The following is a 25508-nucleotide window of genomic DNA, read 5'->3' as shown; positions in this document are numbered from 1 at the left end:
AACTAAATAAGTGTTTTAAATGGAGACCCCTTTTAGTAGCGCGCACACACAATATGTTAGCATGCTGTTCAATCAGTGACACTTTATCATTACCAAAAACGAAAACTAAAATATGAAATTGGGTTGTGACTGTCAGATCAAGGTTAAACTTTCTGTATACCAGAACTTGCATTATATTTCCAGATAAGCATATACTGAAGATGATGTACAAGTTTCATACTCTCCCACCCTTGAGAGAGATTTATTATGATATAATTCCAAGAATTTTTTTGAATGTACTGTGTAATAATAATAATAAATATTCTGGTTTATCTGGCAAGTCAAAAGAAAAACAAAATGTGTCCAAGTTAATCTTATTCCTGAAGAAATATGATTCTACCTTCAACCAAAACCTTACCCCTGTAATTAACTACAAGCTCATTAATGGATTTTTAAAGTTGTAAGTAGATACAGAACGTTTGCCCTTGCTATGATACTGTTTAAGATCTCAGAATCTAAAGAGATTTAAAAAGTATGCAAAGTTCGTATAATATTTACAAATTTGTAGGTGAGGAAAATTTGTCAGTTTTACATAGTTATTAAAGACTAGGAAGAGAGTAAATAATGATGATTTAAAACAGAAGACTGTAGACTTTCTACATATTCCACATTACAGTGCATCCCCTCGAGCATTTTGTTCAGATGATCTTTGGATACAGATCTTTTTAAAACCTCTTTAATTTCTGGCATTGTTTCACTTATCCTAAAAATTAGAACCAGCAAAATATTAGAACTGTCTTATCATTTTGCATTATATATACTGTCTATAAATTAATGTTCTTGTGAACGTTAAATTTTTAAAATTTATCTTTCAGAGATTGATCTTATATTTCAACTCCTTCCCATTAGGACTGAAAGTTACATTTCACAGCCAAAATGTTCTTATATTAACTCCAGCAACATACCTGCCAACTTTTAGAAATTGAAAATGAACGACTTTTAATGGAGATCCAGCTTTGTTGCAAATTAATCAAAACTAATTAATGCATGTCATATGCTGCAGTGAGTAAATTGTACATGTTGTCATGAAATGCAATAAACTGCTATTTTAAAGTTCTTTGCCACCTTTATCTACTTTTATTAATACATTTCATTTATTTTTTTAAAATTCTGTTCAATTATATAGTAGTAATTGGCTATTCAAAAATCTTCACATTCCATGATGTGGTTGAAGTTGGTTATAGGACACCATGCCATTTTACCCAAATAGATATAGTGACATCACTTCATAAATTCAAAATAATTCATCTTTGTGTATATATATATATTTTTTAAATATATATATTTTGACTCCAATTTACTTAGGGCAACTTTCTTTTAACAACAAATTACCCGGATAACCAGTAACAATAATGGTGTACTAAACTCCACTGGTATCTTTAATGCCACTTAAAAAAAACCCTGAAATTATGATATGAAAAGTTCTGTAGTTTTATAATCAAGTCTATATAGGTTCCCCATAATGTTGTAAAAATACATTTATACTTAGGCTACATAAACATAGCAAGTGAAATTGGATTTTGTGTATTTTTAAATTTTGTAGAGTAAAATTGAGGGAGGGGAGGGACCAGCATATTTAAAATAATAACATATATCAGAAGAAAAACTTTTGACAGGTATGTAACATTATTGTAAAAATGCCACTGGCCTATCCTTATTTAAATATTACTTTTTTTGAGGGGCTGAAGGGGTTTAAATGCCTCAGTTATGTTTCCATGCAGATTCCTATTTTCAAGATGTTGCAATTTAGAGAACTAAATTCTTTCTTGGTAAGCATGCTCTATAACTAATCTTGTACCTTTCTCTGCACCTTTTGTAACAGATCTACAACCAAATCTGTCTACAGTATTCAACATGTGGCTTAATACAAATGGGATTTTTTTTTTTTCCGTCACTGCTGACAAAGTTTCTCTATATGACTGACAGAACTATGTGCTGTTCTATCTGTCTGCACTGCTCAGAGAACTTTATGCAAAACTGTCCAATTATCCCTCCATGCCATGTCTTTTTTCTCCCTCTATTAAACTACCTTCAGTTTGGTGATGCCAAAATGGTATGCAGTATTCTCATTTTTATCAACGTTATACCACAATTGCCATTTTTTTCAGCCCATCTGAATAGTTTGTCTATATCTCGTTGAAGTAACATACACTGATTAACATCATTAGCCACCCTGTATTCCTTTGTGTCTTTAAACTTACACAGTAAACTTGAGATAGATACCTACATCCATATCATTAATAAGAGATCTGGCACTGAACTCTGGAATCACATTCATAACATTAGTGTGTTGTCATTTATAATTGCTTTGTCTTCCAATACTTAATCCTTTTATCTACAGTATGTGGGAATGTATAAGAAGTTTCACTGAAATTTAAGTAAATTATAAAAACTATTCATTGCACCCTAGTTCTCCTGTGACTATCTCACAGTAGGTAATCAGACTATACTGTGATTGCTTCATAGCTTCATTCTCATCCAGATGACCTTGTACAGTCAGTCCTCGTATAACACGCGTTTACACTACACTAATTCGATCATACACGATTTATAAATAGGGGAACGATATCTTATATAACACGAACCGAATTCGCTTATGCACGATTCGCCTTTGTCCTTTGTGTTTACAAGAAATGGCAGTCGAACGCAGAATCACCCCAAACGAGCAGTCGAACGCAGAATCGCCCCAAACGCAACACGATAGGAATGAAGAGAAGATTCTGAAAATGTATTTATGTTTTTTATATCAGTGAAGGGGAAACACATTTCGCCATAATAACGTAAAAACCAACAATTCCAGCTATCGGTATAATCACAAATGCAATTAGATCGAGTTTACTACCAGTTTATAACAGATTCCACTAGCAGAAACGCAACTGGAAATTGTTTTTATTGTTTTATGGTAGTAACCCCTCGAAATGTGCTTTAGTAAAATGTGAGGTGTTAATAGTGTATCTCAGCCTTTACGGTGTTGTTTATTCAGTTGCTACACGTGCGCGCAGCTTTGTTTATGTGTATCAAGCGTGCCTCCCCGTTTTGTAATTGTGCTTTATTCCCTAAAAATGAGTTAAATACTTAAAAGGTGTGAAAAGGAGGCATCCTGGTGAAGATACTGCAGATTCAGAGAGAAAAAGAAAAGCAATATTGATAAACAGAGGCGGACTCGGTCAAAAATTCTTACCCGGGAAAATTTATAGTGGCCTCATACTATGGTTTATGGTCAAAATCACATCGGGTTCTGGCCCACCTGGGTTTCCCCGATAAGCCTTATGGCCAGTCCGCCTCTGTCGATAGAGAAAAAATATGAAATTGTGAAACACTTTGAGCGAAATGAAAGACCATGTGATATTGCACGTGCTACAGACCTAAATGAGGCAACGCCGAGAATTAGAAAGAATGCAGAGAAAATAAAAACAACTTTCATAGCAGGAACAACTCAAAGTGTAATTAAAATCCATTAGATTAAGACACAAAGAATTGGAAGAGATGGAACGCCTGTCATCTGTTTGGATAGAAAATCAAACAAAAAACAAGTTTGCTTACCATAGAAGTAAAAGCATTAGCAATATTTTATTACGATTATTTATTGTGTTTGGTAATGTTTTGGTTACAAATGTGTGTTCAATCTTGGGTGGTCGGCACCTAACCCCATTTTTCCCATAGGGCTTGTTGTTTATATTGCACGATTTTGCATTGCACGAGGGTTTCTAGGAACGCAACTATCGTGCTGTATGAGGACTGACTGTATTAGTTTTCTTTAACTATGTTTGCTGGTACAAAATCAAACTTACAAGTCTGTAATCGCCCATTTCATACTTTGTAAATAGGAGGGACAATTGCACATCTCAAATCTGAAGGGACTTCTCCCTGAATCCAAGGATACGTTCATTATTGGCTAAAGATTTGATTACCTCTTTTGCTGAATCTTTTAATATAGATGGATAATTCGATCAGCACCAGCTATCTTGTTTACTGTTATCTGCAACATAATTGTAGCAACAAACAGTAAATATTTTGCTGTGTATCCTATATTTAAAATTTCATCAATTCATACGATGTCCAACCCAAACTTTTACCCCACATACAATGCAACATGAATAGTCAAAATAACAGAACAAATTTATCCATAAAAAGAATAAAACAACCAAGAACTTTTCAGTTCATTTCACAAATATATGACCTTGGTTCTAATCTCAGTAATGTACATTTCCATCTACAATCTGCTAAACACCACTTACTTTTCCTGACGATGTTGATTATCAGTTATCTCAACCACCTCTTATCATACTTGTCCTGATTATTTCCTGATTTAAAGGTGATATCTGTGCACCTGCTCTGATTTTCCCCATCAGTCTTCCTATTCTGGAATCTAGTCTTTTTTTTTTTAATCTCCTTTGGCTCCAAATCTCTTTACCTCAGACTGTAAAATTCACTTGTTACTTCTATTATTCTCCCAACTCAACATCTCACTCTATTTTCTCCAGTCTGACTTCTTTCCTACCTGTGAAGTAATTTTTCTCAATGATTTTAATGCTCAGAATGCTAGGGCTCTTCCAATTATTAATGACTTTACACAATTTGTTTATTGTAGAATACTGGAGAATCTTAACAACATACTCAACACTCTTTTACTTTGTTTGAATGTTCAAGTGTTTTAAAATAAATTGGTATGCTTTCTCTCTTTTGGAAATGCAATTTATTTTAATTTTGATTCAAAAGAAACCATCAAAATAGTTACCACAGGGATTAATTCTGATATTTTTATACTTTGTTTTTGACAAAAAAAAAAAAAAAAAAAAAAAAATCTTATTTCTTTAAGTTCTAAGAGTAATTTGATTATTCTCTAAACTATATACTAACACTAAGAAAAATTCTACTTGGTACAATATTTTTATATATTAAAAATTAGCATTGCTCAAGCATAATGTACATGATATTCACACTTATGGTGCAAGGCTTATAATAAACTAATAACTAACAAATTATGGCTGCCAAAACGATGATGGGATGTCAATTTTTAATATATAGAAAGAAATTAATAACTCTACCAAAACAGCTAAGTTAAACTTCTTGCATAATACAGTACAAAAAGCCCTATTAAATAATTAATTAATAAATATAACTTAAGTAACATGGATGAAAACTTACACATTAGTTGTATTTTATCTGTTAGACTTTTTCAGTTCAAATGTGGAAGTATGTGATTAACTTCATGCTTAAACCATAAAGCTATTAATAATTTTGGAAACTCTTAAGTAGATACAGAACTTTTGCCCTTGTTTTGATACTGTTTGAGATCTCAATCTAAAGAGATTTAAAAGTTGTGAAAAGTTTGTAAAATATTTACAAATTTGTAGGTGAGAAAGCAAATATCTGCCACTATCTCACGATGGTCTAAAGAGTATCAATTTTATGTTTATAGAGATTTAAGAATAATACTTACATATAAAGGAGTACAAGAGCCAGCAATATCCATACTGGTGGTTTATGCGTTATTGAATATGCTGATAACCTAAAAGAATATGCAAATAAAAAAAATCATTACAACTTCTAAATACGGGGTGTCTCAAAAATATTGGTACAAACGTTTAGGGGAAGTAGGTAACATCTAAAGGAATGTGAATCGCATAGGAACCCATAACCAAAAACGTCACCGTAAGTCGGTAAATGGCGCTGTTCGTCAGTTCGCGAGGGAAAATTTCTGGTTTACTCATTCAAGCAGTAGTCACTGCACAAAGAGCATGCATCGATATATGAACTGTGAGCTGCCTGACATGCACCTAGTGTATGGATTAGCAGAGGGCAATGGATGAGCCGCTCAACAAATTAATGGAGAATGCTTCCCAGACAGATATGTACCGGACCACTGTTTGTTTGCGAGTGTGCATCAAAATTTGTGTGATTATGTGTCATTTAGAGGTAACAGGAGTAGTGCGGGCAGACCAGATTTGACGCAAACTCCTGCCATAGAAGAAAGTGTGTTGAATGCCGTCCAGAATAATCCTACTACCATCACACGTGCCGTTGCCTCTGCCTTAGGAATGTCTCATTGCAGTATACAGCGTGTCTGGCATTACAATTCCTTATACCCCTTTCATCTCCAAAGGGTTCAGTTACTGCTATCCCCCAAGATCATCCTGCACGTGCGGCTTTTGCACAGTGGTTTCTCCAAGAAAGTGTTCAAGACTTGAATTTTCCAGCCTATGTTTCGTTCACGGATGAGGCTTATTTCACTCGGGAAGGCTTATTCAATCAGCACAATGCTCATGTGTTTGGCTCACGACAACCCACATGGTGTGCGCCCCATTCCAGCACAATATCGCTTCACAATAAATGTGTGGGCAGGTATGATCGATGACTGCTTAGTCGGCCCATACTTGTTATCATCCAGCACGAACTCCACTAAATATCTGATCTTTCTTGAACAAGTTCTACCAGGGTTACTTGACGATGTTCCAGCAAATGTGAGATGAAACATTTGGTTTCAACATGACGGGGCGCCTGCCCATTATGGAAGGTGTGTTCGTGACCATTTGAACAGGCGTTTTGGGTGTCGATGAATTGGCTGTGGTGGACCCGTTGCCTGGCCCCCACGCTTACCTGATCTATCAAATCAGGTTACCGGACCTCAAATCTATCATGTATGAATTGCCTGTGGAGACAGAAATGGATCTCATGGTGAGACTCGTCTGCGCTGCTGCTACTGTCAAAGAAACTCCAGGTGTGTTAGACTGTGTCCACCAATCCATGCTGCGTCGGTGTCACGCATGCATCGCATCTCATGGTGGAACCTTCGAGCATCTGTTGTAACATCATGAAATGCATCCATCTCGTACTCCATTGTTAATATTATGTCAAATAAATGTTTGCCACTAATTACTGTCGTGTCATTTCTGCTTCTTGTGCCTCTGCTACTACTTTCCTGTGACGTTTCCGGGTATGGGTTCCTATGCGATTCACATTCCTTTAGATGTTACCTACCTCCCCTAAACGTTTGTACCAATATTTTTGAGACACCCTGTAGATATAAATTCAAATCATTAGTTATATGAGTGTTTGGAGAAAATAAATCAGAACGTTCCTGAACAGCTTTTTATAATATTTTAAAGTTGTTTATAATTTAAAAATCATTGCAAACTATAATACAAAAAAATGAATTACTCACTTAAATGTAGTTATGAGTTGGTAGAGGTTTACGCTGATGCTACTTAGTCGAAGTCCCAGTGGGAAGAGAATATCAGGATAACTGCATTAGTTTATTTTAAAAAAAAAAAAGTAAATATTCTGAAGTTTGATAATGACAATATTAAAGATAAACAAAATAACTTAACTTTTAATGCTATCAGACTAGATTTATATGCATGTGTGTATTTGTGTCATTTTCCAGTATTATCATTAACTAACATGTTCAAAACCATTTCAAAATTAATATTTTCATCTATACCATGTAGTACATCATAATTGCAATCATTCCCCCTCCCTATGTTTATCTTATTACGGTAGCATCTGCCAAATGCTTTATTCCTATATTTATTTTTTTTATAAATGAAGAAAAGCACACTGCAACACTAAATTGAGCTAAGATATTTTTTAAAGTTACCTTGTCCCAAATTACACATCTTTAAGAACTACACATTGTTATGTAGTTTCTTATTCAATGCCAAAGATAATGCATAGTATAACTAGGTCATACTGCTGTTGGTAATTACTTTAATGGAATATAAGGACATGGAATAATTTTTAGCACACTTGCATGTTATTATTTCAATGTAGCACAGAATGAAACAAAGTTTACAAGAATACAGGATGAATGTGAATATTGTTTTATATACAGGGTGTTTCAAAAGTGATGGTCAATAATTTAAAGGTGAACTGTACAGACTACAATATGCAAAAAAAGCCTAGTAAACATGGGTCCTTAAATGAATCGTTTTCGAGATATTGCACATTTCTAGTTGGGATCCACCACTGACTTGTTTGTTTAGGTTATGCTCATTGTCTCCCTTTCTCAATGCTCTGAGACGTAGCAGGTATACTAGTTCTTGTCAAAGGATAGTCAACATGGAAAGAGGTTACAGCAACGAAGAGTATGCGGACATGCACTTCATATATGGTAAAGCCAACGGCAGTGCACTCGATTGTTGTTGTTATTTGGTTTTTAGGAGTATTAGCAACTAAGGCCATATTGCTCCAGGCAGTGCACTCGAGGCTGCACATTTGTACCAAGAAGCATTTCCCCACCAAAGGCAGCCCAACAGGTGCACGTTCATCAGGGTACATCAACACCTTAGAGAACATGGGTGCTTCGCACATGGTGTATGAGCAGGTAGGCCCAGAAGCATAACACCTGATGTTGAGGAAAGTGTTAGAAAGAAAAGAACAAAATCTAGGAATTTCGACAAGGAGGGTTGCTCTGAAAGAGCATGTATTGAGTCATAGCAGTGTGTGGCGAATTTTACATTGCCAATTACTGTACCCCCACCATATCCAGCATGTACGAGGTCTCAGCAATACAGACTACCCTCCCATAGTCAGTGGCGGATCTTAACAGAAAATGATCATTATCGTGAAAATGGTTCATTTGCGGCCCGATGTTCACTGGGACTTTTTTTTGTTTATTTTAGTTTGTACTTTTCGCCTTTAAATTATTGACCATCATTTTTGAAACACTCTCTCTGTGTGTGTGTGTGTGTGTGTGTGTGTGTGTGTGTGTGTGTGTGTGTGTGTGTGTGTGTGTGTGTGTGTGTATTGTAGGGCGGTTGTAATGCGCTCAGACGAGGCTCGTCGTCTGACCACACTACAACCCTCAGTAAAAATTCCTCCCCAGCTAAAAATATAAAAGTATTAGAAAATATCACCTAGTAAGAGGCTGTATATAGCCATACCTTAGGAAATATACGCGCTGTTATGCCTTAGAAAAGCGTTACCAGCGCAGTCCGAGGTAAGACAAAAACAAATGTACAAATAACAGTAAAAACATGTAAATACAAAGGTAAATGTAAATACTCATGTAAATACAATTTGATAAGACAAACTTAAATCCCATTGTTGGCATATTTCATAAGAAATTAACAGAAAACCAACAACCAAATAAACACCCCCCCCCCCACAGCAGACATTAGCATAGGATGTCGGGGCCTGAGGCTAATGCACCAACACAACACAGTATAAATAAGTGCGACTGTGCAGTAAAAAGCTTTGCTACCTATATAACAATTAGAAGGTGGGAAATAGGAAGTGAAGGAAGTGAAGCCAGTCGACATCGCTGGACAGTGCAGTGTGGAGTCAGTTTGGTGTGACATAAACATTGGGAGATCAAAATTGAGAGTAGGAGTGTGCTATAGGCCTAATGACTCTGAAGGCATACCTCGAATAACGAATAGGATGCGTTCCACAAAATTACTTCGCTAAGCGAAACTTCGTTTTCAGAGGTAAAAATACTATGGCCAGAATAGGGATACGTTCCTACGTAAAGAAAATGAAAAGCTTTTTTTTCGAACAAAAAAGTTTTATTAAATAAACAGTCAACTTACATACAAAGTGAAATCACATTTTAAAATATGAGTCTAAAGTTGATTGCTTATGCTTTTTTTCCCTTTCATTTAACAATTGCCTATACGGAGTTATTGCATTTAACACTGATCGCTGAACAATAAAACGTCTTCCTAAATCAGGATCATTTTCACTAAAAAAATTTAAAACGTTTTCAATGTCATTTAAGCACCTTTTTAAATCTTTGGTTGTTAACACTTTTTCGGCAGGAACTTCTTTAACTTCGTCTTCATTGCTAACAAGGTTTTCTAAATTTTCCACTGAAAAACCATCATCTTCTGCATTCAATAAATTTCTAACATCCTCTTCATCGACATTTTCGAAACCTATTGATTGAGCCATCTGGATAACTTCATTTCTAATTTCTTGGATGTTATTTTCTTCTTCTAGTACAACTTCTGGCCATATTTTGCGCCAAACTCCATGTAGGCATTTCTTAGTGACTTCTTTCCAAGAACTATCAATGTTTTCAATTGCGTTTTTAATGGTGTAGTTTTTCCAAAAAGTTTTAACTGTCATTTCCTCTTTATCCTCTAGTTCAGTTAAATTGCTTAATGTTCGACGCAGATAATAAGCTTTAAATGATGCTATTACTCCCTGATCCAATGGTTGAATCAGGGAAGTTGTGTTTGCTGGAAGAAACACAACTTTGACAGGAATGCATGTGTCCAACGTGTTAAGATCAGTAGGATGTCCCGGAGCATTGTCTAACAACAAAAGAGCTTTTTCTTCAAAGTTGTTTTTTTGACAATACCGTTTTACTTCAGGACAAAAGTGGTTAACAAACCAATCAGTAAATAACTCCTTGGTAACCCACGCTTTTCTATTTGCTTTCCGTATTACAGGTAAATTCAGTTTTATGTTACCGTTTAACGCCCTCGGATTTTCTGAATGGTAAACTAATAACAATTTTAATTTATAATCGCCAGAGGCATTTGATCCAAAGAGTAACGTTAAACGGTCTTTGGCTGCTTTCAACCCAGCAGCTGATTTTTCTTCAATAGAAATGAAGCTTTTTGTTGATAGCCGTTTCCAGAACAAACCGCTTTCGTCAACATTGAACACCAAATTTGGTGGAAAATTTTCACGTTCAATTATTTCCTTTAGTTTTTCTGGAAACTTCTCCTGTTAATTTTACACTATGAATCCTGGCCAGTTTTTTAAATTTCTCGAACCAACCACGAGAAGCCCCAAAGGTTTCCGTAATTTCTTCAGTTTGTTTAGATTTCAGGTGATTAAACTGGAATATTTTTATGTTAAATGGGGCTTGAAATTGCGGACTTCGTTATATCGAAGCTTCGTTATCAGAGGTAACGTTAACCGAGGTATGCCTGTATAATAAGGAACTGTACAGGGAAATAGAGTGGGCCAGTAAATCAGAGTGTCTTATAATGGGAGATTTTAATTTCCCAGATATTGACTGGAATTTGGGGGCTGGTTACTCACACACTAGCAGGACTTTTGTGGATTTATTGGATGATTGTTTTCTACATCAGCATGTTCGGGAGGCAACTAGAGGGAGTAATACTCTTGATTTGATTATCAGCAGTGATTCTTCATGCATTAAGAATCTGCAGATAAATGAACCAATAGGTGGCAGTGATCACAGTGTGCTGAAGTGGGATTTACTCAAAGAGGTAACTATCATTAGGGGTAAAGGGAAGGTTTATTGCTTCCGTAAAGGCGACTACGATGGACTGAGACAGTATTTAAATTCTATACAGTGGGACCAACTGATGATGTTACCAACAGCAAATTCAAAATGGGAAGCATTCAAAGAACTTATCTTGGAAGCTACTAGGCTTTACATACCAACTAAGAAATATTGTTCAAGGTTTAGGCCAAAATGGATGTCAGATGAACTAATGAGGCATATGGCAGAGAAGAAAAATGCATGGGATACATACAAATTAACACATGACACAGAAGCCTATGATAGATACAAGTTGATATGCAACCAAGTTACAAAGGAGGTTAGGCAGGCGAAGGCAGATTACGAGAAATCCTTGCCAAGGGATGCAAAGAAAAACAGCAAAGAGTTCTTTACTTATGTAAACTCTAGAAGGAAGGGGATGAATCAGATTGGTCCACTTGATATTGATGAGTCAAGTGTTGATGATCCTGCTCAGGTAGCTAACAAACTAAATGAATATTTTGCATCGACATTCACACATGAGGAGTTATTCAGCGAGGGGAATGCCAGAGGTGTATTCAACTCTAGCAGTAAGCTACAGAATCTTGAAATAACTGGGAGTAAAGTGGAGGAGAAACTGTTGAAGATAAACACAAGAAAGGCACCCGGGGTGGATGGGATCTATCCAGTTATATTAAAGGAGGCAGCAAAGGAAGTAAGCAAACCCTTAGCCATAATTATGAGAGCTTCCTTGGACTCAGGGGAGGTACCCATAGACTGGAAATGTGCAAATGTGACCCCAATTCACAAAGGAGGATCAAAGGCTGACACAAGTAATTATAGACCTGTGAGCTTAACTTCTGTTCCAGGAAAATTAATGGAGGCACTGGTTAAAGAAGCACTGCAGGATCATTTAGACAAGACTTCAGTTATAGCTCAGACACAGCATGGTTTTGTTAAGGGGAGGTCTTGCCTGACCAACTTGATTGGATTCTATGATGCAGTCACAAAAGAACTGGATGCAGGGAATAACTTTGATATTATATACTTGGATCTTAGAAAGGCTTTTGATACTGTTGCACATGGAAGACTGCTACACAAATTGGAGCAGTGTGACATTGGAGGCAAATTGCTGCTATGGATAAAGGGGTGGTTGAGGGGGAGAAGACAGAGAGTGGTAATCAATGGACACTGCTCATCGTGGACTGATGTTATTAGTGGAGTCCCTCAGGGCTCAGTGTTGGGTCCATTATTGTTTTCTGTATTTATAAATGATATTGATGATGGTATATCGGGCTTAATGTCCAAGTTTGCAGACGATACAAAGGTTGGCAGGGTTGTCAAGGACACTACTGACACTATGCTGCTGCAACAGGATCTGGAAAGGTTGAGCAGATGGGCTGAGAGGTGGCAAATGAAGTTTAACATTGACAAATGTAAAGTACTACACATGGGAAACAGCAACCCCAGAGCAACGTATCAACTCTGTGGTACTACACTGACAGTGGTAGAGAATGAAAGGGACTTGGGGGTGGTTGTGCAGGCAGATATGAAGTTCTCTGAGCAGTGCAGACGGGCTGCAAGAGTAGCTCATGGAGTATTGTCAATGATATACAGGAATTTTTCCAGCAGGGATAAGGAGGTGATTATTCCATTGTATAAGGCGATGGTCAGGCCACACCTAGAGTACTGTATACAGGTCTGGAGGCCTCATTTCAAGAAGGATGTAGAGCTGCTGGAACGAGTACAGAGAAGGGTAACAAGATTAGTGAATGGAACAAAGGGGTGCTCTTACGAAGAAAGGCTTAAGTTTTGCAAATTACAGTGTCTGGAGACTAGGCACCAGCGAGGTGATCTGATAGAGGTGTATAAAGCCCTGAATGGTTTAAGCATGCTCAATGCTGATGGGATTCTTCCTGTAGCTCAGAAAAATCGCCTGAGAGGGCATAAATTCAAATTGAGGAAAGACAGATGTAGGATAGACGTGCGGAAATTTGCCTTTAGCCAGCGGGTGGTTGGTTGGTGGAACAGACTTCCATCCCTTGTGGTGGAGGTTGATAGCCTAAATAAGTTTAAGGCTCAGCTGGACAGGTATTTTGAACGAACAGAGGGGTGAAGTGGAAGTGGATTTTTTTTTTTTTTTTGGCTGATGCTGCATAAGCTTGCTTTCTTGCATCAAATGCCTCTACTAATGCTAATAACCCCTTTCTAAACTACAACTTCCTCAGGACACTAACAGTAGGTAAGAGCCTTCACAATATCGGATACTTACCCATTGGGCTTTGTGTCCCCTATCACAGTTTGCTGTAGTGAACAATTTGAAAATTTAAATTTAAAATGTAAATTTGAAAGTGAAATTAATATAGCAAAACTGGGATAGGGACAACAGAAATGGGTAGGTATGAGAAATTACATCAGATGTACCACAAGTACCACCTTTGGTCCTTGAGGTTGTCACAGACATTCTCTCAGATATGCCAGACAAGCTGTACTTGCTACCTGGGAGTCTAAAACGCTGATGGAACTGATATTCGGGTGACACTCAAGTCAAGTGGACCCAATTTCGGCGAAGTCCGGACGGTCTCTGACAGCCAAATCCTCTGCTTGCACCTTCACGATGGTGGGACTGTTAGTAATCCTGGGTATAACTTCCATGCACAAGTACATGGTGAGTGACCACCCAGGTGTGAACCAACGTAAGCCGGGGTCGAGGTGTGGCGCCCACACCACATGGAGGAACGCCACCCCTCTATGTTACCAGGCAGTACTAGGTGGTAGATAACTCTCATCAACCGGTGAAATACCGCCACTTTGCTTATTGAAGGCTTGAAGCGGTGGAACCCATGTTTAGTCTCTAGAGCTAAGTTCCGGTCAACCCTTCCCTATCTCTTCCATCATGCAGTATGATTGATGACTTTTGAGGTTATGATGAACGTCGTGGCAAGATCCAATATTCCTTACATTTTGAGGGTACAGCTCTAAACGGTGTTCGCAGGCCGGCTGCTAGTTAGTACAACAGACTGAACCTATTGGTAACTCTCTAGGAAGCTTCCGGATCAGCTAATGTATAATCTTGCTACCTCTACTCTGCCAGATAGTGACTGGAGGGAGTCCGAGTAGTGTGTATGTGGGGAGCATTGTCGAGGCCACGTTATGTCAAGGATCTGGGTATATTCTTACCACATGTATGCCATATCCAAAAATTTCATTACTTCATACAGCATGTCCCACCTACTTTTTCTTACTATCGAATACACCATGAATTGTCAAACTAATAGAGCAAGCTTATCTGCGAAAATATCTAAACCTCCCAAGGACTTCCTAATTCATTTCACAAATATATGTGGTCTCAATTCTAATCTCAACGATGTCCATTTCCACTTGCAGTCTGCCAAATCCCATGTACTTTTTCTGACAGAATCTCAGTTATCGGTTGATTCATCTACTGCTCATCTCAGATGCCCAAATTATTCGCTGTATAATTCCCTTCGCCTCAAAGGTGGTACTTGTGCATATGTCTGTTCTGATATTCCCTGTCAGAGACTTGGCAATTTGGAATCTCCTCTTTTTGATCTTCTCTGGCTTAAAATCTCTCTACCTCATTGTGTCAAATTCATCTGTTGTCTCTACCGTTCTCCCAACTTCACTAATCACTTGGAGCTCTTTGACTTCCTCTCTTTGCAACTTGACTTTCTCCAGTCCAACTTTCCTAACAGTGAAGTAATTTTCCTTGGTGATTTTAATGTTCACAACTCCAGCTGGCTTCCGTTTTCTAGTCACACCGACCCAGCTGGTCGAGATGCTGAGGCTTTTGCAATTACTAATGACCTAGCACAGATTGTTCATTTACCTACAAGAATACCGGACAATCCTAATCATACAGCCAATACGCTTGATCTTTTTCTCACAAACAACCCTTCTACGTACACGGTCGAAGTGAGAGGTCCTTTAGGCACTTCAGATCACAACTTGGTGATTGTCTCTTCTCCAATGGAACCTTTATCTCATGGCTATTCCCAACCACGTGTTGTTTGGCATTACAAGAATGCAAAATAGGAAGACCTGCGAGACTTCTTTTCTTCTTTTCCTTGGTCGGATTACTGACTTCTGATGTCAACGTTTGCTCAGATCGTGTCAGTGAAATTATTCTTGCAGGAATGAAATCCCTTATCCCACACTCCACTTTAAAATCTCGTCCTTTATCTAAACCTTGGTTTTCCAATAAATATGCTAAGGCTGTCCAAGAGAAGAATGTTGCATATCGTAATTGGCTTGTTTCTAATTCTTCAGTTTCATTTTCTGCCTACATCAAAGCTCGCAACAGTTGTAAAGCAGTTATTAATCAGTCCAAACTAGAGTTTGAACAGGCTAAGAGTAGAAAACTTGCTTCTTGCCCTAATGGTAGCCGAGCATTCTGGTCTCTTGCCAAAGCTATTGGCTGCAACTTTTGCCCATCTTTGCTCCCACCTCTGTCCAAACCAGATGGTTCTGTTGTCACTTCAGCCAAGGATAAAACTGACCTGCTAGCATCCCATTTTTCTTCCAGCTCACGTATTAATGATCTTGGTAAAACACCTCCCACTATTCCCAACACACTCCATTCAATGCCTCCTGTAGTCTTCCGTCAAAAGGATATCAGAAGGATTTTGATGAATCTTGATGCTAAGAAAGCTCCAGGTCCTGATGGTATTTCTCCACTTGTTCTCAAAACCTGTGCTCCTGAACTTACTCCTATTCTTTGCCGCCTTTTTTCACTTTCTTATTCCAAAGGTGTTTTTCCTTCTGCTTGGAAATTTGCTCATATCCAGCCAGTTCCTAAAAAGGGTGACAAATCCCTCCCATCCAATTATTGTCCCATTGCAATTACTTCTACTCTTTCTACAGTAATGGAGAAATCCATTAACCACCAACTCTTAAGCTACCTAGAAACCTTCCATCTGATCAACGATTACCAGAATGGATTCCGTCAGTGTCGATCCACTGGAGATATTCTGGCTTATGTTACCCATTTATGGACTAATTCAATGGAAAGGTTCGGTGAAACACAAGTAGTTGCTCTTGACATCTCAAAGGCTTTTGATCGTGTTTGGCATAAAGGTCTTCTAAACAAGCTTCCATCTTATGGTTTGCCAACTGTTTTTAGTAATTGGTTATCCAGTTTTCTCTCTGATTGCTCACTGAGGGTGATGGTAGATGGCTCTCTGTCTTCTAACTTCTCCACTAATGCCGGTGTCCCCCAAGGTTCAGTTCTTTCCCCTACTCTTTTCCTCTTGTATATCAATGACCTTCTTCCATTGACTGGAAATCCTATCCATAGTTTTGCCGATGATAGCACATTGCATTCAACTTTCCATTTTGAGAAACCTTGTCCTGCTCAATCAGTTTCAACTTCTCGAAAATCTGCTACCAATTCCTTAAATGCCGATCTTCAGGTAATTCTCTAGTGGGGCAAAGACAACTTAGTTGATTTCAACCCTTCTAAAACTCAGTCTTGTCTTATATCTCGCAAAAAGGATTCTTCTACTCCTATGCTTATCTTTAGTGACACTCTGATTTCTAGGCAAAATGATATATCTCTTTTGGGGATTACCCCGACTTCTAATCTCTCTTGGCACAAGCAAATTACAAATATTGCTTCCTCTGCATCTAAAAAACTTGGTTTTCTCTTTCACTCTCGGCGTTACTTTTCTTCCAAACAGCTGCTCACTCTGTATAAATCGCAAATTTGCCCTGCCATGGAATATTGTTCCCACATCTGGGGTGGCCCCCAAAACCTCTCTCAGGCTTCTTGATTCCATTCAGGTTAATTAATGATTCATCTCTAACAGAGTCTCTCCACTCGCTTTCTCATAGATGCACTGTTTCTCTGCTCTTCGCATGCCTCTTCTACAGATACTTCCATGGGCAGTGTTCTTCTGAACTGGCTTCTATAATTCCTGCTCTCTCTTTCAAAACAGTCCGAACACGTGCCACCACCAGCCAACATCCATTTACTGTTCAACTTCAAACCCATAGAACAAACTTTTCATCTTCCTCATTTATTCATTCAACTGCCGTTTTCTGGAACAACCTTCCTTCATACGTATTTCCTGAAAATTACAATCTACAGAAGTTCAAGTCCAATGTCAACAAATATCTTCTTTCGTCTTCTTAACCTCAATCCCAAGCACGGTACTAAGTACTATAGGTTCTAATACCTCTCGTGTTTGGGGTTCACATAAAAAAAAAAAAAAGATGGGCTGTCAATCCACTCAAAGCCCCCGAAGAAGTAGGGGATTGACGGCCACGTAATGGAATGTACTATAGTATAATATATGTAAATGTATTGTTATTTAAAATTAGTATTATAATATTATATATTATAATTAAAATTATAATATATGTAAATGTATTGTTATTTAACATAATTTTAGCTGAAGGTAATGAAAATTCATCAGTAAAGTGTAATGAAAATTCATCAGTAAAATGTAATGAAAAATTCATTATCATATAGTAATATACTGCTTAAAATTAATATGTATAGTCCATGCTGAATTAAGATAACCTAGTTGGGTTAACTTGATTACCAGATTTGTATGCACAATAATACTTATATGTCAAAGTGCCATTAAAAAGAAAAAAAAAAACACATACACTCATATATATATATATATATGAAAGCCTGTATATGACGGCCAAAAGCTACATTTATCTAACACAAGTTAGATAAATGTAGATAAATACACTGTCATCTGCAAAAAAATTTTCTTTTGATTGGCATAATTTCCTTTATGCTATTGCTTCATGTAAAATTTGACCAATATAACCTCCTTTATTGCTTTGCATTGTGTAGTCAGATATGAAGTTCTCCGAGTAATGCAGAGAGGCTGCCAGGGCAGCTCATGGAGTTTTGTCAATGTTATATACAGGAACTTTTCCAGCAGGGATATCCCATTGTACAAAACATTGTTTAGGCAACACCTTAGGAAGGGTGGTTGCAGAGAAGGGCAACGAGATTGGTGAAGGGAACAAAAGGGTGGTCTTAGTACGAAAGACTTCAGTTCTGCAAATTGCAGTGTCTAGAGACAAAAGCCAAATAATATCCTCAAAAGAATGAAGAAAAATAGCTATATATTTTTAATTAGTTCAATTAAAAACTTTATCTGGGGACAGCGGTGAAGTAGCCGGAGTGGCACATAACAAAAGAAAACATAAAAGGAAGGAAAAATGGGTGTTATTGTACTGTAAAAACTGATATGTATTTTGTAGCCTTGGTTATTATAGTTGACTTCATTGGTGTCAATCCCTCCACCATTTCTCATATTCTGTCTTTCTCCTTTATTAATGTGTTCATTGTTGACACACAAATCTGAATTCTGCACGATACTTGTTAATGTTTGACCATTTTCATCCATCCTTATTATTTTAATTTTCTGATCCAACTCGATCACTTTCCTTTTCTGGGTAGATTTACTGGTACTGCTGTCACTTATTCTCTTTCGGCACCATGATAACGGTCAAAATTAAATTTTCTGTAAAGAACTTCACAGGGTTAAGGCGAAAATTCACTATATCACCCCATGCGAGCTTACATTTTACTTAAGCAAATTTCTGGAGGTCACTACCATAAAACAATAAAGGCAATTTGCAGTTTCTGGTTTATTGGGCTTTTCTGTTAGGGCAATTCATTATAAACGGGCAGTAAACTCGATCTTGTTGTATTTGCGGTAATACTAATAGCTGGAATTCTGTGGGCTTTTACGTTATTATGGTGAAATGTGTGTCCTCTTCACTGTTATATAAAAAAAACATAAATAAATTTTAAGAATCTTCTCTGCATTCCTATTTTTAAGCATTGTTATTGATTGCTTATTTTTTACTGTTTATGTAAGTCTGAAGTTGCATAACTTCGGCTTATGTAAGTCAGGGACTTACTGTAATTGGTATGATTTCATGTAGTAGAACAACACTATTCATGTTGGTGTTGGTATGTTTGTTTTGTACTGTTTAGAGTCCCTTTCACATGGTTTTATAATTTATGATTAATGTTTATTATTTCAGAAATAAAGATTTTTGAGAAGTTTATAGCAACTATTTTTTATTTTTACATGTTTCAAATGGGACTTTTTTTTGTGTTGATCCAATTTGAAAAGTTGAATCAGCACCAGATTTTTAGCGTATCTAATTTTTAACGTTTAGCGTGCGAAACAAACCTGATCTCCGAAATGCATTCCACGACTGCTTGGTGTCTGCTTCTATTGGTGCCAAAATGCAGAAAGCAATCAATAAGTTTTAGCATGAGTGACTTTCAAATGTTGTTTCATAATGGAGTTTCTATGAGCAGAACTGAAAAAAACCTTATGAATACCTTCCACACTTCTGCAAATGGGGTATTAGTAGTGGCAAATGATGCAAGCAAGTTTATATGGCACCAGCCAATAAAAAAAAAAAAAAAAAAAAATACCAACCTCATCTGTCTATCCCTCTAATAATTTCTTTAATTTTTCCTTAAATTTATTCAAACTAAAGACCTTAAAAACACCAGATGTAACTTCGCTGCAATAATCAGTCACTCTCTGGCTAAAAGCAAATTTTTATGCATCTATCCTACTACCATCCTTTTTCAATTTAAATTTATGTCTATTATATTAGCAAGAGTTACGATGCCATGTGCATTTAATTTCCCCAATCCATTTAATATCTTAAACACTGCAATTTGCAAAACTGAAGTGTCCCTGATTAATCTTGTTGCTTTCTTCACTCATTTTCATGAGTGAAGAAATCACTTTTGAAAATGAGGCCTTCAGACCTGTACGCAGTACTCAAGATGCAGCCTAACCATTGTCTTTAAGGAATAATCACCTCCTTGTCCCTGCTAGCACAATTTCTGTATATCATTGACAGAATCCCATGAGCTGTCCTAGCAGTCTGTCTACACTGCTCAGAAGACTATTTTACACAAAAGACAATTACAATATACATAGAATATTATGTATATCCAGCTGTTTCGCTGCTGCAAGTGCACTTGTTCTATCTTCTAGTGTCAGTACTGGTACGTTAACCACAGATGCTTCCAGAATTGCTGTTGATTAATGTGAATTAATTAACAATACACCAATCACATGGTATATTGTTACAACAGATGTCACTAGACCTCTTCAATACCAAGACTCTTCACCACTTGCAACATCTATAATCACAAATTGCTGCTGCTAGACCATTTTGGTAGTAGAGCTTCACAAAGCACATTCTGGTAAGATGAGAGGCATCGCACTCTTAACAGTATGGTATTATTCTTATCTGCAGCATCTTATGCCTCCATTCTGCATTTATGCATGAATGGGATATGTAACTTGTTCAGAGCACATTCTTTTCTCTTGTGGTCATTTTTAAGTAAATTTTGTTTTGTGTAGTTCTCTTCTGCAATCTCCAAAGAACATAACTGCCAAATTTGGTTGCATTTTCTCCATTAGATCAACACCAAATTTTTAACATGTTTTGTTGGATCCTGGAGAGGTCTCAGGTCCAATTTTAATAATGGAGGCCCCTACCCATGACAGAAACAATACTATATTCTGACATGGAAGTTCTGATCCTTTTCAAGCTTACATAACTTATTTAGAATATTCTTAAGGACTTTTGTACTTTATAGTGTTAACAAGAACATTGAATATTGTCAGAAGACTTCCATTTGAGCATGGAGCAAGTGCTACTTCTGGATTCATTGAAAACTTGTTTGCACCAATTTTGTATATTAGCATATATGATGATGGTGAGCTACATGTATTATTCATATGACCCTGAAATATGTTCTTGTTTATACTCCGGCACGACCACCAGGTCAGTGGAGTTTACAATAAATCAATCAATGCAATTGTTAATCGTATTTAGCAGTCACGGGCTTGAACCCCAGTCCACTCAACAGATGCATCCCTATGTACTGGTATCATTGTGCTAATAATAGTTTTCATTGATCAATTACATGAATTTCAGAAAAGCTCCACACGAAGGATTTCCCAGTGTTTCTGTGTAAAAACATCAGAAAAGCTTTTGAAGAGATTTAGGAGAAATTCTGATCTTCCTCTTTTGGCTGATAGTTAGAAATGAAACATGGGCATACCCACATTGCCCATTCAGCAGGCAAGGTGATGGCCTCTGCAATTTTGAAATGATCAGAGAGTGGTTTGTTGATTACCTTGAGCATATAACCACAATTGCAGGCCAGTATTATATACAGTTAATAGTGAAATTACACGAAGTCAAGATGAACTGGTGAGGAAGCTAATGTGGTATTTTCTCACAAGAAAAACACCTACAGGGACCACTGCTGTAATGTTTGCTATTGTAAATGCAGCATTTGAAATCATTCATCCCCTTAAATTCTCAAGCTGTGCTCCTAGTGATTTTTCTCCTTCTAAAATTTAAGGAGCACCTCCACAAACAAAGGTTTTGCTCAGATGAAGTTATCTTTGCTATGAGAAACTGGATTGCAGAGAAGTTGACCATGCTGAACATTAAAATAAAAGCTTTTCCAAAAGTCTCTCTTTTTTTTTTTTCCCCTAGTCATTTTGCAAACATTTTGACCTACTTTGTGCAGTAAAGGAAGCATGAGATTTTGATCTAGGTCATTTTTAGAATACAATGTTAACTCAACTACATTGTACAAGCTATGTTATTTCAATCCTCTTATGTTAGTGGTGTTTTTGGTTCCAATTTCTCTCTCTCACTTATTGCCAAACAAATGTCTCCAGATTTAAAAAAAAAAAAAACAAAAAGGAAAAAAAAAAAAAAAAAGGTCTTTTTAAAGTGTGCGTGTTGTGTTCTATTGCAGATTATTTATTTAGCTAATCTGTTATATAATTTGGATGATATTATAAGTTGAACTGAAATGAATACACAAAAAAACTTGCAAATTGTCATTATCATTACAGAGAGCATATTTCAGTAATTAATCCTCTCAGCAGTTGAGTTTGCTGTATGTGGGGGAGGGAAGTCTCCTACAGTGAACTGTGGAATGAGTGTTTTCATGAAATTTTGTAAAAATAAAAAACTTTATATATAAATGCTTTAAAATATAATGTATTCCTATTTTGACTTTATTGCCCAACACTAAGAGTAAAATTACTGTCAAAAATCAGATCAGAATTTTTTTAAAAAATTGGTAAAGAAACTTGTAAATAAAACCAATCTTCTTTTTTTATGCAATACAAAAATATACCTTATATTTATTACCAGATTTTGTTTCATCAAATTCTGGATCTGAATTCCACAGAAATTCTTCAATTTGGCTCTTATCAGCCAAAAACTAGGCAGCTGAGATCAAGGGGGTGCAATCTTCTCCGATTTTCAAAGCCATTCACTGCCTTCTTTATAAATTGTCTACAATTAGTTGGAAACATGAGAAAGGGATGGCAACATGTACCATAAAAATTAAGATAATTTGTACATTAATGAACATATTATTTGAAGCAGCCTACAAAATGTGGTTCTGTGTACATACTTTACAGAACCCAAAAATGAAATGTAGATCTACATATGTACTTCCCAAAGCCTATACATGTTGTGCTTGTAAGGTGCTAGCACTGCCTATGTGTAAGCTATAAAAAAAAAAAAAAAACACATTAACCAGCAAGAGCCAATACTCACAAAGAGAAGTACAACAGGAATCATGCAAACATTAAGATGCAGCTGGGAATAATTCAAAGGTCTCTACATCCATACAAAAATATCAGCACCTACTTCAATAACAGAAAAGAAAATTTGGGTGAATCACAGTAATCATTTTGATGGAAACATCAAAATGATTAGTGTGAATTCCCAGTGGTCATTTTTCTTTCCTGGTCTGCTTGTAGAAAGCAAACTGAATATGGATGTCTTATATGACTTGAGAATATACTTAAATCTGGGTGACCCTCTAACATTTTCTTTGAGTCATTTTAATTCAAATAAAATAAAATAATACAAAATGCAAATTTCACCATCAACTGGAACCAACAGACAAGCCTAAAACATGATGTAAGTGTTTAGTTGTAGACTAGATTAAGTGTTAATTTAATTTGATTAATCTTTACTGATTATTTTTATTCTGAAGTGAAGAAACAAAAAAAAAAAAAAAAAAAATTAGAAACAAACTTACACTGCTTTTAGCCTTTCAAGAACAATATTTTGCCTTATTGCTTTTTCAGACAAAGAGTCTACCAAAGGAATAACTGGTTCTCTAACTTCTTGAATACCATCTGCTTTCTTAGTTGATGAAAAGTATATATATTTATAAGAGATTTATTACAAAAACAGATTTCTTAAAACTAGAAAGGATATACTGTAACAAAATTATAATTACCTTACAGAAATACAAATGATGAATCTTTTAAATAAATCTGAAGATATAAAACGGTTAGACTGTAAAATTTATTAAAATATACAATTAAAGAAATCAAGACAAGTGAATTTTTTATAACCATTTTTCTGAATAATAAATAATCAGCTGAAGTGTAAGATAATCAAACCATTTGTCAACACATTTGTACTTAATCATTACTCACAATCAAGACACAATCTGTGCTGGAAAATCTTTCTTTTCATTTAATTTTTTAACCTAGGAAATAGGAAAAGTTGGGGCCAAAATTATGCAAACAAGGTTGATGAAGTTGCATAATTTTATTTTTTAGCCCCCCAAAAAATCCTCTTTGGTGTGTATTGTGCAATTGGCACATTGTTACAGTGAAGAATCTACTCAATTAGTCAAAATACTTTTCCTGTTGTTGAAGTTGAAGAGAATCCATTAATACTTCAGAATTTCCAAATAATAATGCTGGTTATCAAGATCTGTTAAGCTGATCTTAAGGGATGAATTTTTAATGAACATGACTGATATCAAATCAACAGTTTTCAATTTTGATATGTATATTTCCTCAACTTTCAAAAACCAAGGAGTTTTCTGCTGAAGATTTCGATATTTTTCTGGATTACATCAAAAAAACCATTTCATTGCCAGTTGTCATATTTGCAAAAGAATGCTATCTTCTTGAACTTTTTAGAATTAGAACAAATTTCCAATTCTTTGTTTTTATTCTTAACTCAAAATCTGTAGAATAATTTTGCCAGTAACCCTCTTTTAAACATTTTCATTATTTTGAGAGAGGTCCACTCTGTGCATTGTTTAAGTCATTCTACAGTCTTTAAAACTTTTAAACTGGTCAAAACACTCTTGTTACAAACATCGCATTCCCATAAAAAATGGTTAATATCTGAATTGTCTTGTATGCAGATTTCTTCAACTTCATAGAAAATGTGATATTAAGTCAAATAATATCAGTATTTTTATGATATATTATTAGAGAATTATTATCATTAATTGTCATAACAAAAAAATACACACTGCCACTTTCTAGTATAATATAAATTAGCAGTAGACTAATTCACTGACAATACCCTGTCAGCAAAGGTGAAACTCTGAAATGTATGGGGTATGGCATTTTCCATTTTAAAATGTTTATAGCGCATACGGTTTTGAATATTTTCACTGAATTTTTTTTTCTTGGTCAATGCAACTCTTAGTTCTGCAACATTAAAATACTGTAATCATAATGGCAATAAATATATATTTTTAATTTCATAACCTAAATGGATGTTGCATATGCTGGTTTTCACATACTATTCTTCAGAAGCTTAGTGTGCCATGTGAATATTTCTGAATGAAATTTTCTTCCCCCTGGTTACTTAAGACTACTTTAAAAATAAATTATGTTAATTAATTTGAAAAAACTAAAACATTTTGGTGTCTATTATGGTATCTCCCCCCCCCTAATCCTCTATTACACTTGGCCCTGTTCTTAACTCAAAGTTTTTTTTCACAAGAAACAGTATGATTAGTAGTAGTAGTTGTATACCTATCTTATGAACAAAAACTACTTGACCCATAAGCTATAAGTTACTATTCCTGTTCTGTGAGTTCTAGACCTTCAGTTTCATTGAAAGTCTTTGCTAACAATTTGCTGTCAATTTTCTTTTTTTCTTCTGGAGTCTTAGTCACTTCCTCTGAAACACCTGCTTGTTTTCTCTTTCTCATGTGTGATTAAATCTTCATTAGACAGATTCACATACACATGTTGGGAATCCAGCAGAGCTTTAATCAGTAACCCCATCCTCCATCAGTAGTATATTTAACCATTTTATTTCCATTCTGATAATATCTCTTCAAACTGAAGAAATATTGAATATGGGTTTTCTTCCAGGAAGAATTGATGGCTATGTTCTTAACCTTCTGCAAACTATGTCCAATGTTGAGGACTGAACCATTAATGTC

General features: G+C 36.1%; 1 protein-coding gene across 1 annotated transcript in view; it reads right to left on the bottom strand.

The window, feature by feature from the left end:
• Positions 1 to 366: 366 nt before the first annotated feature.
• Positions 367 to 25508, bottom strand: part of LOC150082925 (putative RNA polymerase II subunit B1 CTD phosphatase RPAP2) — a 110602-nt gene continuing 85460 nt past the window's right edge. The window contains exons 8-11 of the mRNA XM_090376916.1: positions 23340 to 23446; positions 7205 to 7285; positions 5483 to 5551; positions 367 to 742 (exon numbers count right to left, since the gene is read on the bottom strand). Coding sequence (XP_090233042.1) covers positions 586 to 742; positions 5483 to 5551; positions 7205 to 7285; positions 23340 to 23446 — 414 coding nt within the window. The 3' untranslated portion in view covers positions 367 to 585. The remainder of the gene's footprint in view (positions 743 to 5482; positions 5552 to 7204; positions 7286 to 23339; positions 23447 to 25508) is intronic.

This window comes from Mastigoproctus giganteus, chromosome 7 (genome assembly GCF_048544385.1).
Source record: "Mastigoproctus giganteus isolate SK-2022 chromosome 7, ASM4854438v1, whole genome shotgun sequence".
NCBI classification, from domain to species: domain Eukaryota; kingdom Metazoa; phylum Arthropoda; class Arachnida; order Uropygi; family Thelyphonidae; genus Mastigoproctus; species Mastigoproctus giganteus.
Note: the sequence above shows the minus strand (reverse complement) of the source record. Positions and strands in the feature narration are given on the sequence as shown.